The 15,092-nt window shown below is 47.5% G+C and overlaps 1 protein-coding gene across 2 annotated transcripts in view; it reads right to left on the bottom strand.

Annotated features, from left to right (window-relative positions):
• EXT2 (exostosin glycosyltransferase 2) overlaps nucleotides 1-15,092 on the bottom strand; it is a 138,791-nt gene that overhangs the window by 37,643 nt on the left and 86,056 nt on the right. For both annotated transcript variants that reach the window (XM_082270307.1, XM_082270308.1), the window contains exon 9: nucleotides 8,001-8,190. In XM_082270307.1, the coding sequence (XP_082126433.1) occupies nucleotides 8,001-8,190 (190 nt within the window). The remainder of the gene's footprint in view (nucleotides 1-8,000; nucleotides 8,191-15,092) is intronic.

The following is a 15,092-nucleotide window of genomic DNA, read 5'->3' as shown; positions in this document are numbered from 1 at the left end:
CGGGGACCAGAAGACTGATGAAGATCCGAGAACCGGCCCAGGTGAGGACCATATCATGGCGACGCCGGGGACCAGAAGACTGATGAAGATCCGAGAACCGGCCCAGGTGAGGACCATATCATGGCGACGCGGGGGACCAGAAGACCGATGAAGAACCGAGAACCGGCCCAGGTGAGGAACATATGGCGACGCCGGGGACCAGAAGACTGATGAAGATCCGAGAACCGACCCAGGTAAGGACCATATCATGGCGACGCCCGGGACCAGAAGACTGATGAAGATCCGAGAACCGGCCCAGGTGAGGACCATATCATGGCGACGCCGGGGACCAGAAGACCGATGAAGAACCGAGAACCGGCCCAGGTGAGGAACATATCATGGCGACGCCGGGGACCAGAAGACTGATGAAGATCCGAGAACCGGCCCAGGTAAGGACCATATCATGGCGACGCCGGGGACCAGAAGACTGATGAAGATCCGAGAACCGGCCCAGGTGAGGACCATATCATGGCAACGCCGGGGACCAGAAGACTGATGAAGATCCGAGAACCGGCCCAGGTGAGGACCATATCATGGCGACGCCGGGGACCAGAAGACCGATGAAGAACCGAGAACCGGCCCAGGTGAGGACCATATCATGGCGACGCCGGGGACCACAAGACTGATGAAGATCCGAGAACCGGCCCAGGTGAGGACCATATCATGGCGACGCCGGGGACCAGAAGACTGATGAAGATCCGAGAACCGGCCCAGGTGAGGACCATATCATGGCGACGCCGGGGACCAGAAGACTGATGAAGATCCGAGAACCGGCCCAGGTGAGGACCATATCATGGCGACGCCGGGGACCAGAAGACTGATGAAGATCCGAGAACCGGCCCAGGTGAGGACCATATCATGGCGACGCCGGGGACCAGAAGACCAATGAAGAACCGAGAACCGGCCCAGGTGAGGACCATATCATGGCGACGCCGGGGACCAGAAGACTGATGAAGATCCGAGAAACGGCCCAGGTGAGGACCATATCATGGCGACGCCGGGGACAAGAAGACCAATGAAGAACCGAGAACCGGCCCAGGTGAGGACCATATCATGGCGACGCCGGGGACCAGAAGACCGATGAAGAACCGAGTACCGGCCCAGGTGAGGACCATATCATGGCGACGCCGGGGACCAGAAGACTGATGAAGATCCAAGAACCGGCCCAGGTGAGGACCATATCATGGTGACGCTGGGGACCAGAAGACCGATGAAGATCCAAGAACTGGCTCAGGTGAGGACAGCGCTGGATCTGTGAACAGGCAAGTGTCTGTTTATTAAAAGTCAGCAACTATAGTATTTGTAGCTGCAGACTTTAATTAAAATTTTCTTGTTTGGGGGGGGGGGGGGGTACTGAAGAACCTCTCCAAGCCCAACCATGACTGGTCCTCTTTAGGAGCTTGGCCTGCCCAGATGAAAGGCAGCTCACAATTCCCCAGCTAGGAGACATTAAACGTGGAAGAATTCCCTTTCCTTCGTTTAATTTGACCTTAGGAAAAGAAATAAGTAAAATAAATGACTGTACTAGACAGAGACACCAAAGAGAGAAAATTAAGATAAATACTCTTAAAAAATCACTCCGCTGCAGCCCATGTGTATATTCCCTGCAGTTTTCAAGTGCCTGACCGCAGTATTTATTTAAATGAAATTAAAACGAAATGTTAGAGGGCGGGAAGGGGGGGGGGGTAGACCTTGACGTCTCAGCAGACATATCCAAGCCGCGGCCAAATGCGGCCTTGTTAATTATCACCCTTGTCGACTACTGTAAAGAGGCAGCGGACCTCGCAGAAGTGTGTGCGCTCTGATGTTTCCCTCCATGATAACTTATTATTTAGATATAATTATCCTGCCCTCGCAAACATTCCCAGCCTGCTGAGCCCGAAGATCACTTTACACGGCCTCACCGCCCATGTGTTTGGCTGTTATGGTAATGGGGGATGAGCGCTAGAACAGCCCAGACAATGCTCGCCTAGTGCTGCAACGCAGCTGCCACAATTCATATTACATGGTTGCGAATGTTGTGCGTCATTGATGGACGCATCCAAATTTTGTCAGGATCAACATAAACTATATTACCAAAAGTATTGGGACACCGGCCTTTTAATGGCATCCCAGTCGTAGGGTTCAATATTGAGTTGGTCCACACTTTGCGTCCATAACAGCTTCAACTCTTCTGGGAAGGCTGTCCACAAGGTTTAGGAGTGTGTCTATGGGAATGTTTGACCATTCTTCTAGTAGCACATTGGTGAGGTCAGGCACTGATGTTGGATGAGAAGGCCTGGCTCGCAGTCTCCTCTCTAATTTATCCCAAAGGTGTTCTATCGGGTTGAGGTCAGTCAAGTTCCTCCACCCCAAACACTCTCATCCATGTCTTTATGGACCTTGCTTTGTGCACTGGTGCACAGTCATGTTGGAACAGGAAGAATCCATCCCCAAACTGTTCCCACAAAGTTTGGAGCATGAAATTGTCCAAAATGTCTTGGTATGCTGACGCCTTAAGAGTTTCCTTCACTGGAACTAGAGAGCCAGGCATCCATGGACGTCATCCTAGAACCCTGCGCCTCCTGGCTGGGCCTTGTGCATTGGGCACGCTCTATGGAAGCTGTGTCCGTCGGACATAGCTGATCACACATCGCACTAAAGGGTCAATCACAGCGGCCCTTTACCATGTGATCAGCTGTGTCCAATCACAGCTGAAAACATGTAAACAGAGGCTGTGTTTGTGTGAGGAAAGGATTGCCGATAACTGGCAAGACTGTCAGTACATTGCTTACACTGATAATCAGTGCCGCTTATCAGTGTAGTCTCATCAGTGCCCATCAGTGTTGTCTCATCAGTGCAACACTCATGAGTGCCCTTCAGTGCCACCTACCAGTGGCCATCAGTACCGCCTATCAGTGCCCATCAGTGTCGCCTATTCAGTGCTGTTTTATAAGTGCCCATAAGTGCAGCCTCATTAGTGCCCATCAGTTCAGCCTCATCAGTGCCCATAAGTGCAGCCTCATTAGTGCCCATCAGTGCAGCCTCATCAGTGCCCATAAGTGCAGCCTCATCAGTGCCCATCAGTGCAGCCTCATTAGTGCCCATCAGTGCAGCCTCATCAGTGCCCATAAGTGCAGCCTCATCAGTGCCCATCAGTGCAGCCTCATCAGTGCCCATCAGTGCAGCCTCATCAGTGCCCATCAGTGCAGCCTCATCAGTGCAGCCTCATCAGTGCCCATCAGTGCAGCCTCATCAGTGCCCATCAGTGCAGCCTCATCAGTGCCCATCAGTGCAGCCTCGTCAGCGCACATAAGTGAAGAAGAAAAATTACTTGCAAAATTTTTTAAAAGAAACTAAGAAAAACTTTTTTTTTTCAAATATTTCCGCCTTTTTTTGTTTGTTCAGCAAAAAAATTAAAAAACCCAGTAGTGATTAAATACCAACATAAGAAAGCTCTGTCTCAAAAAAATGATAAAAATGTCATATGGGTACAGTGCTGCATGACCGCGCAATTGTCATTCAAAGTGTAAAAGCACTGAAAGCTGAAAATTGGCCTTGGCAGGAAGTGGGTGAAAGTGCCCGGTATTGAAGCGTCTGACTTGCTGCAGCTTCTAATGCACATTGTGAGAAGCTCAGAGTGCAATGAAATGCGGAAACTGTACAACTGTGCAAGGCTGAAGAGAGGGATGGCTGTAAAAAAGAACAACATGAACGGTTCTATACAGTATAAGGCTTTTTTTTTAAATACAAGGGTGAATAAATCCTTGCCCCTACGAGTATACATCCCTCCATTAGTTCTAAAAAGTGCTAAAATTCTTTTATTGCCCCGTCTGCTCATGCACGGATCTCTCAGATGTAGAAGGGAGGTCGGGAAATTCTTGCCGTCACAGGCTGGAAGGTGGAATACTATTAAAGCCATCCATTTTCCCAGTGCAATTACAGGGATGGGGGGGAGCGGTCATAAAAAGGTGATCTCAGAAGAGTCATGGGGGGGGGGGGGCTCTTATCTGCCACTGTCAGGAGTAATACCGACTTCAAACTCATTCCTCAGGCTTAACTTCTCAGAAACATCCTGCGTTTAATGGTCATTAAATGACAACAGCCTTTAAATGATGAGGGCCATAACAGAGGGATAGGAGCTGGAGTGAAACCTGTGACTGCCTTGTAAAGGGCAATTTCAGCAAAATGGAAAGCAAATGCAGGAATAGTTTTACCTGGTGGAGGACTTGCACATACTTTTTTTTTTTTTTTTTAACCCTCCCCACTACTGTGCCATATGTGGCAAAAAAATAGGAGGGTGACAACACTTTTCAAAGCATGCAGGTTCTGCAATCACTGCCTCAACTGCTTTAGACGGTTATCAAGCAGAGCAGATACACTCCACTGCAAGGCTTATTTCTAATTTGAGCATGTGTGTTAACATGGAGAAGCTGCCAATAACAAAGTGCTTACATTACAAGACTGACAGAAAAACAAAGAAAGGGCGCACCGACCTAGCGCATTATCCTCATTAACAGGCTTTATTTATGCAACATTTAAAAATGGCTACTCACAAACATAGGTGAAAATAGATCATATCGAGCTCAGTTGCTCAAATGTCAGGAATAGTCCATAAATTATTCCATATCCGATAAGATGATGGCTGACGCGTTTCGAGGCTTAACCCCTTCCTCAGAGGCTCTGAGGAAGAGGTTAAGCCTTGAAACGCGTCAGACGTCATCTTATCGGATATGGACGAATTTATGGACTATTTCTGACATTTGAGCAACTGAGCTCGATATGATCTATTTTCACCTATGTTTGTGAGTAGCCATTTTTAAATGTTGCATAAATAAAGCCTGTTAATGAGGATAATGCGCTAGGTCGGTGCGCCCTTTCTTTGTTTTTCTGTGCCTCTAGTATCGGTGGACTACCCCAGTCTGTTTTGGGCAGCAAGACCAAGCGCAGGAGAAGGGTGTTTACACCTTATTGTTTTGGAGCAATTACAAGACTGACGCCTGCCCAAGGCTGGGACAAGGGGTGGGCTGGAGCAGAAGCCACTGCATGTGCAGTGAAGCAAGAGGGGCAAAGAATGGACATAGGATGGTCCAACCATTCTCGGGCATGTATTAACAGTAGGGGGGGGGGGTGCAATTCTAGATCCTTGCCCTGGGCGCTGTACAACCCTGCCCTAAAAAGTATATACACACGGTGTCGCAAGCAAATAGCATAAGAAACGAATAAATAGTCCATAGGGTAGCCATATAGGCTGCCCTGATAGTCCTTGTGGTGTAAGAAGAAAACAGTCTTTGAACTCAGGGCCAGCCTAGTGGGGAGCAGAAGCAATCTCCAGACATGTAAGAAAACAAAAGAGAAAACAGGCGCCTCTGAGTAAAGACTGTAGCAAGGTACTTACATCATGGTAAGTAAATGCAGGTATGTGGATCGTCCGGTGTCCGAGATTGGCATGGGGCCAATGCCACCAGTCGACTGTCCTCGCTTTGTATCCGATTCCTGTCCAGCAGGAAATGAGATGACGTTAGTGGAATGCGACCGAGGCCTGGACCACAGGGTGAGCCGCACCGTTACTGTCTGGAGTCCTCCGGCGTGCTGGCGACGCGTTTCGGAGCATGCACACTGCGATGGAATACCAGCGCGCGCTCCTTTTTCAAGCTGCTAGAAAAAGGAGTGCGCACTGGTATTCCATTGAAATGCACATGCTCCGAGACGCGTCGTCAGCACGCCGGAAGATTCCAAACGGCAACGGACAGTCAACCTGTAGCAGTGGCCCCATGCCGATCCTGGACACCGGACGATCCACATACCTGCATTTACTTACCATGATGCAAGTTTTTAATGTAACTTGCCAAATAAATGCTACAGTCCTTACTCAGAGGCGCTTGTTTTCTCTTTTGTTTTCTGGTACTGCACCTGCCTACTTATAGATCTTGGGATCTAGTAAGCTTAGTTTACAGGTTCAGCTATGTGCAGGTACCTTGGGGTGGACTAATATTAGTTTGATGTGCAGTTTTGCATGCCAGTTTTTTTTCCAATTAGCAAATATCAAATATGGGACATGCATATTAAAAACTGAACTCCGGGCAGAAAGCCCTTAAAGTGGAACTTGCATGTAGCAGAAGGTCTGCCGTTTAGGGCTCCCCCTGTTGTGTGTATGACAGCCTCCACTCTTCTGAGAAAGCTTTCCACAAGAGTTTGGAGGGTGACTGGGGGGAATTTGTATCTTTTCAGCCAAAACAGCATTTCTGTGGTCAGGTACCAGTGTTGAAAGAAAAGAGCAGGATCACAATCGGCCTTCCAATTCATCCCAAATGTGTTCAGTAGGGTTGAGGTCAGAACTCTCATGTTTCTCCACACCAAACTCACTAAACCATGTCTGACAATGGGCCTTCCAATTATCCCAAAGGAGTTCGGTAAGGATGAGGTCATGACTCTTGTGTTCCCCCACACCAAACCAGGTCTCACAATGGGCCTTCCAATTCATCCCAAAGGCGTTCAGTAGGGTTGAGGTTGAGGACTCTCATGTTCCTCTACACCAAACCATCCCTCTCAGTTGGCCTTCCAATTTATCCCAAAGGTGTTCAGTAGGGTTGAGGTCAGTACTCTTGTGTTCCCCCACACCAAACCATGTCTCAAAACGGGCCTTCAAATTCATCCCAAAGGCGTTCAGTAGGACAGAGGTCAGGACTATTGGGTTCCTCTACACCAAGCCATGTCTCACAATGGGCCTTCCAATTTAACCCAAAGGTGTTCAGTAGGACAGAGGTCGGGACTCTCATGTTTCTTCACACCAAACCATGTCTCACAATAGGTCTTCCAATTTATCCCAAAGGTGTTCAGTAGGGTTGAGGCGAAGAATCTTGTGTTCCTCAACAACAAACTCAGCAAATCATGTCTCACAACCGGCCCTCCAATTCATCCCAAAGGTGTTCAGTAGGGTTGAGGTTGAGGACTCTCATGTTCCTCTACACCAAACCATCCCTCTCAGTGGGCCTTCCAATTTATCCCAAAGGTGTTCAGTAGGGTTGAGGTCAGGACTCATGTGTTCCCCCACACTAAACCATGTCTCACAACAGGCCTTCAAATTCACCCCAAAGGCGTTCAGTAGGACAGAGGTCAGGACTATCGGGTTCCTCTACACCAAACTCACAAAACCATGTCTCACAATGGGCCTTCCAATTTATCCCAAAGGTGTTCAGTAGGGTTGAGGTCAGGACTCATGTGTTCCCCCACACTAAACCATGTCTCACAACAGGCCTTCAAATTCACCCCAAAGGCGTTCAGTAGGACAGAGGTCAGGACTATCGGGTTCCTCTACACCAAACTCACCAAACCATGTCTCACAAAGGGCCTTCCAATTTAACCCAAAGGTGTTCAGTAGGACAGAGGTCAGGACTCTCATGTTTCTCCACACCAAACTCACCAAATCATGTCTCACAACCGGCCCTCCAATTTATCCCAAAGGTGTTCAGTAGGATAGAGGTCAGGACACTTGTGTTCCTCCACACCAAACCATCTCTTTATAGACCATGCTTTGTGCGCCTGGACTCAAAAATTTTGAAAGGCAATATCAACTAAAAAACTGGTTCCCCTATAGAGTAAACTAGTGCGTGCCCATGCAAGGTAAAGTAACAGGTTGACTTTAATCCTTGCACCCATATCTACTCATACTTACCTTCCCTTTCCTCCTGTGATGCTCTGTTCCTCCAGAAAGTGACTTGACTAATCCCATACATGGGAGCATGTGACCTACTCCACTGGTTCTTGGGGTATGGCTGCTTAGGCACCCAGTGCTGTAACAAGAGGATGGGGAGAGATTTCTTGGCGACCTGGAGCTTACACAGGGCTAACTCTCCAAGCTTTTGGTGGCTGAACAAAACAGTGGAGGAGAGAGGGGAAGGCAAGCATAAGCAGATAATGGGGCTCCTGCATGCCCAAAGCACAGATCTACTTTAAATAAGTCTTGCTGTGGAAGAGATTACCTTCAGGCGGATCCTTATTTTGATTATTCCACACGACCAGTAGCTTGGATAGACTGGGGACCTTGGACACCTCGGTAATGACCCGGAAGAGGCTCTCGATGCGGTCGTACGTCAGGACCACGGCAGTAAAGCCTTGGGACTGGGGTGGGATCAGCGGCAGGAAGAGAGGGTTGTTCACGCTGCTCCACTTCTTCAAGAGACAAAAATAAATAATTAATGGAGATAGTAGAAACACAATATCTACTCAAAACAAACTATGGAGAACGCAGAGACCATGAATCATGCTTTACCTTTTCTATAGACTTTCATGAACACCAACGTATTGTTGACCCCCACCTCAAGTGCTCTCCTACCTTCTGTGAGCCCTCCTTATCAACATAGGCACTCCTACTTAAAGCCTGATTTCAGCAGGTATATGAGGACTCAACATGGAGACAAAATGGTTGTCAACCTAGGAGTAGATATGAGCTTGGGCAGGTTCAGCTGCTCTTCCGAACCAACAGGGCCGGGCCCCACAGGTAGCTGCCACCAATAAAGGGCCTCATCAAGAGAGACACTCCCACTTAAAGTCTGATTTCAGCTGGTATCTGACAACACTACAAGAAGAAAAGGGGCTAGCAACTTTTGAGTTTGGACATGTTCAATGCTCTTACGAATCCATGTGGCCTAGCCTACCTCTAACAGGCAAATCATCTACAGTGGGGGCATTTGCTGAACCTTGTATATAAAGGGTGTGTATACGTGTGGCTGCAGGGGGAGGGGGGGGTGCGGAAGGAAGAATACCTCGGCTCAGATGACTGGCCCATTACAGGTGACAGCTTCCTGCTGGGCTGGGCTACGTGGGTTCACAAGAGTATCCAAACATGCCAAGATCATCTCCACTTTTGTGATATAGGGGACTCAATTTCAGCCTGACAGCCCCAAAGGTACCACAAAGGTGTTGCAAGTACCCATAGAGAATAGAGACAGTCAGAGACTAAAGACACATTACATGAGACTGTCCATCCCACTACTGCCAAACTGATGAGATTTGTGTAGATCCTCACATTTGTGAAAATACCACCACAATCCAGCCCTATACATTGTTTTCCATTCCAAGCCCTGATGAAGGGGATGTTTTTGGATCCCCAGAATGCTTTGGCTTCCCTTTTGAGTGTTCATCTTACCTTTCCTGGATTAAAACTGTATCTGGACTATTGAGCAGTGGCGTGGTGCTTCAAATCTTTTTTACGCTGTAGTACATTACATACCAAGGAAGGAGATCCTCTGGGGTGTAGAAGCTGCCTGCCCAGTGACCATAACATCTAACACCACGGTGTCAAACACAAGGCCCGTTAGGCAAATCCGGCCCGCCAAACCATTTCATGTGGCCCTCACACCTCACCTGCAGCTGTGGCACCCCCATTGTCTCCGCCCTCACCCTGTCTCAGCAGTCGGCATCAGAGAGGAAGACAGACCTCCTCTGCCAGATTCCAGTGCTTTTCTGTGCAGCCACGGAGAGGCTCGTCAATGCCCACCTCCCCCATCCCAGCAGAAATTATTTATCTTTGCCTCATTTTTATTTTACATCACAGAAACCTGACATTTTACCAGGGGTGTGTAGACTTTTTATATCCACTGTACATTGCTTCATCCCTCAATGAATGATAGAAAAAAAAAGCAATGCACACTGATGATTAGCCATTCTGACAGGTAAAGTAAAAAACATTGATTATCTCATTTTCAATGGCATCTGAAAGTATGTGGGATATATTAGGCAAGTGAACATGTTGTCCCTGAAACTGATGTGTTTAAAGTTAGAAAAGATGGGCAAGTGTAAGGATTTTTGACAGAGGTCAAATTGTAATGGCCAGATGACTGGGTCAGAGCAACTCCAAAACTGCAGTTCTTATGGGATGTTCCCAGTCTGTCGTGGTCAGGACCGACCAAAAGTGGTCCAAGGAAGGAAAACTTGCGAACCGGCGACGGGGTCATGGGAGGCCAAGGCTCACTGATGCAAATGGGGAGTGAAGGCTGGCCTTCTGGCCCACCCCTTGATTATTTCAGATATAGAGCCAACTGCTGCACTTTATATATACTGTACTGTACATTCACATCAGTCACTGCCCTAAAGGAGCTTGCAATCTAAGGTACCTAACTCACATGCATACGTACACATACTAGGGCCAATTTAGACAGGAGCCGATTAACCTATCAGCATGTCTTTGGAGTGTGGAAGGAAACTGGAGTACCCGGAGGAAACCCACACAAGCTCAGGGAGAACATGCCAACTCCATGCAGGTAGTGTCTTGTTTGGTCAGGATTTAAACCAATTACCCGAGTCCTGAAGCAGAAGTGCTAACCAAGTCCCTTTGGGGTGTTCCATTGTATGAAATATACATTCAGCATCCAGAAATGAGATCTAGCTAGAAACTCGGTAACAAGAGATTTATAAGCAAAATGGTCAGTAAAGTATATATATATATGTAACGTGTTTCGGCCATCAGGCCTTATTCATAGCTATGGTAATGCTATGATTAAAGTATAAATAAAGCCAAAATTTATTTTATTTTTTTTTCGTTTTGGATGAAGCAGAGATGGATTAGAAGTGCTAACCACCAAGTCACTTTGGGGTGTTCCATTGTATGAAATATACATTCAGCATCCAAAAATGAGATCTAGCTAGAAACTCGGCAACATCCAAGAGATTTATTAGCAACATGGTCAGTAAAGTATAAATATGTAACGTGTTTCGGCAAGCAGGCCTTATTCATAGCTATGGTAATGCTATGGTGAAAGTATAACTAAAGCCAAAACTTTTTTTTTTTTTTTTTTTTAGTTTTGAATAGAGCAGAGATGGATTAGAACCCCTGTCAGTTTTTATTGCTGTCTGTGTCCCCGTTAGGGAGAGTCGCCCTCTTTATTTGTCCTGTTTACCATGATCATTGAACGTGAAAGAAAATCCCAAATTTTGGGTTGTTCCCAGAAAAGTAATAGAGGGGAAATTTTCCAATGGAGTCACTAGTTCTGGTGGACTGGGGGTGCCAAGTAAATTACCTTAACCACTTTAATACAGGGCACTTCCCTCCCTTCCCGCCCAGGCCAATTTTCCCCTTTTAGCGCTGTTGCATTTTGAATGACAATTGCGCGGTCATGCAACACTGTACTTACACCAAATTTATATCATTTTCCCCCCACAAATAGAGCTTTCTTTTGGTGGTATTTGATCACCTGTGCAATTTTTACTTTTTGCTAAACAAATAAAAAAAGACAGAAAAGTTTGAAAAAAAAAAAAAAGTTTTTTTGTTTATGTTATACAATTTTGTAAATAAATAAGTTTTTTCCTGCACTGATGAGCACTGATGAGACTGCACTGACAGGCACTGATGAGGAGGCAATGATCGGGTGGCACTGATGGGGTGGCACTGATAGGCGGCACTGATAGGCACTGATAGGTAGCACTGATATGCAGCATTGGTGGGCACTGATAGGCGGCATTGATGGGCACTGATAGGCGGCACTGACGGGCACTGATAGGTGGCACTGACGGGCACTAATGGGCACTGATAGGCAGCATTGGTGGGCACTGACGGGCGGCACTGATCGGCACTGACGGGCGGCACTGATGGGCACTAATGGGCACTGATAGGCGGCACTGGTGGGCAATAATGGGCACTGGTGGGCGACACTAAAGGATGGCAATGGTGGGCAGCACTGATAGGGAGGACACTGGTGGGCATCACTGATGGGGAGGGCAATGGGGGGCTCCCTGATCCCTGATTGCCATCCCTGGTGGCCATAGTGGGCATCCCTGGGGTCATAGTGGGCATCCCTGGGGTCATAGTGGGCATCCCTGGTGGATCTAGTGGCATCCCCCCCCCCCCCGAGGGTCTGCACTGGTAATCAATGATCTGATTACCAGTGCCGACCCCCCCCCCTGTCAGGGGAGCCGCCGATCGGCGCTCCTTTACTCGTGCCTGTCAGGCACGAACTAAGGAAAGCTGATCAACGGCTGTTCCTGTTTTACTTTACCATGTGATTGGACACGGCTGATCACATGGTAAAGAGCCTCCGTCAGAGGCTCTTTACCGAGATCGGAGATGCAGGGTGTCAGACTGACACCTCGCATCACCGATCGCCGCTCTGCGCGCCCCCGGGGGGCGCCCAGAGCGGTGTTATCCTGCCGCCGTCATATGACGTCCGGTCAGGATAACTCAACCACATTCCCGCCGTCATTTTGTAATAGGGCGGGCGGGAAGTGGTTAATTTGCAGGGATTTCCCCTCACTTCCTCTATTGGCCATGAGACAGGAAGTGACGAAAAATCTCCCCAATGGGACACAAATGGAAAAAATAAACCTTACAGGGGTTATAACCCTGCTTTACTATATCCAAAAAGAAACAAAATATTTTGTTCAGAGTGCTGCTTTAAGGTCTGATGGCCAAAACACGTTTGCGTGTTTATACTGTACTGACCACACACCTAATAAATCTCACTGCATTTGGATGTTACCAAGTTTCTGGCTGGATCTCATTTATGGATGCTGCATGTTACAAGGGTATGGAGTCACTACAAGCCTGGACACCGGCTTTCTCAGCTCCTGGATGGGATGCTTACTTGTTTCTATGAAATATAAATTGCTATGTCCCGCAATGAGCAAAAGAGAATTTTTTTTGTACTCACTATAAAATCCTTCTCTTTGATGGTCATTAAGGGACACAGCTTCCTCCTATCTTGTTGGGTAGAGCTATAGATGGCCATGACTAAGGACTAATGTCCGAAATGCGTAGGCTGTTTGTACAGCGACTTTTCAATAAAGAAATACCATTTTTTGGATGTCATCCGTAGTGTCGACCATCCCTTTCCCTAGACCTGTAGATGTGGCTTTCTGTTAATTCCTCTAATGCTTGCAAAAACTGAGCATGCTTGGTAGAGATGGGGTTATAGTCTGTGGGACTGCCTCCTAGTGTCCAATCCTCCTGTATGTGGCAGTATAACCTGTAATATGGAATATACTTCACTGTGTCTACCAAAGAACACTATAGAACAGGGTTTCTCAACCAGGGTTCCTCCAGAGGTCGTGAAGGGTTCCCACAGCAATGAGCAATTTCTTCCTCTCAGATAAGTTCCCACTGACACCATTGATCTTTTTAGCTATGTATAAGGGGGTAATTCTTCCCAATGACCACAAGTGTAAGGAGCATTCTTCCCACTGACCATCACACTAACGTATCATAAGTTGTACATGTAGAACCCTCATGTAGATAGGTGCTAGGAAAAGCATAGTTTTTGCTCTGCCTGCTTACCAGGAGAGCCTGATCGATAGTTACGCCTGTTGCATGCGTCCATGTGGGATTCATCTGGTCTGAGGGAATGTCCCCACTGTATCAAATAGGGAAACTCATTGGACAGTGGAGGAAACATAGCCAGTGACACACAGGCTTTTGTGGCTGTCCCAGTGGGAGGGCACAACAGTGGTGCATCCTGGGATTGGTCATAAAAGCCAAGGGCACATGTGACAGGGGGTCTTTGGGTGGGAAGCCAGGTCCCAGGAGGAGGGTGACAGCTGTCTCTTCTCCTGTCAGTGTGGAAAGTGGTCACAGGCAGTCGGCCTAGTGGACCAGAAGTGTGGTGCTGAGCTAAGAGGTCCAGAAGATACTGACGGTGGAGCAAGTGGCAAGGCAACCTGAGGAAAAACAGTGTCCGTAAGTACCAGGGAGCTTGCCAGGGGTCTGCCCAGGAAGGGGACCACTCCAGCGAGAGTCAGTGGACAGGAGCTAGCACACACAGCAAGTAAGAAAGGGGGTGCCAAGTTAGACCCTGAAGAGTAACCTAAAGCAGGGTTCACTTTCTATATCTTCACTTCAGTGGCAAGGTGAAGAAGCGGCCTTGCCGCGCACACACTACAGTTAGATGTCCTCAGGATTTGTGCATAGTTACTAAGTTGGAGTATCCCACTCATCCCTTCTGCCATCCCAGTTCCAAATAAAATACAAAAAAAACAAATCCCCTGGACTGTTCATTGACTGAGCCAAGGACTTAACTACTTGCCGACCGCCCACAGTATATTTACTGCAGCAGTCAGCCCCTCACAGGCAAAGCGACATAGTACTACGTCGCTAGCCTGTGAGGCTCTAGGGGGCGCGTTCCCGCCCCCGCTTGTTCACGGACCTCCCCGCGCGTGTGACCGGTGGACCCGATGTCCGCCGGTCACTCGCGATCGTCGAGTGGAGAGGGAGAAAGGCAGGCGGCTAATGTAAACAAAGCCGCCTGTCATTCTCCCCTGTGTAAGAACAAATATCATATGTGGTCCTTCTATGTAGGATCGTATATCTCTGTTGTTACACAAACAGCCACATCCCTTCACAGTAAGAATCACGCCCCCTAGGGACACACTTAACCCCTCCTTCTCCAATAAAGTTAACCCCTTCCCTGCCAGTGTCATTTTTACAGTAACAGTGCATATGTATAGCACTGATTACTGTAGTAATGTCACTGGTAACCCCAAAAGTGTCAAAAATGTCAGTCAAGGGTCCGATCTGTCCACCGCAATGTCGTAGTCCCGCAAATAAAAACGCAGTTCGCCGCCATTACTCGTTAAAAAAAAAAAACAACAAAAATTACATAAGTCTTTCCCTTAGTTAGTAAACGCATTAACTTTTGCACAAACCAATTAAAATACGCTTTTTGCAATTTTTTTTACCAAACATATGTAGCAGAAAACAAATTGGCCTAAAATGTTAAAAAACTTTTATTTTTACATTTTTTTGGGGGGAATTTCATATTAAAAAAATGTGAGAAATATTGTTATTTTTGCAAAATTTATGCTCTTTTTTTGTTTATAGCGCATGATCAAAAAATCGCACAGGTGATCAAATACCACCAAAAGAAAGCTCTGTTTGTGGGAAAAAAAGGACGTCAATTTAATTTGGGTACAGCGTCGCACGACCGCGCAATTATCCGTTAAAATCACGCAGTGCCGAATCGCAAAATAGGCCCTGGTCAGGAAGGGGGTAAAATCTTCCGGGGCTTAAGTGGTTAAAGTGATAAGCTTAACAGACTATTGCTATGGGTAACCCAGGGGAATCCATTCTCAGCAGCTCCCTAGGGGGC

Source organism: Pelophylax lessonae (genome assembly GCF_965119305.1).
Source record: "Pelophylax lessonae genome assembly, chromosome: 10".
NCBI lineage: Eukaryota > Metazoa > Chordata > Amphibia > Anura > Ranidae > Pelophylax > Pelophylax lessonae.
Note: the sequence above shows the minus strand (reverse complement) of the source record. Positions and strands in the feature narration are given on the sequence as shown.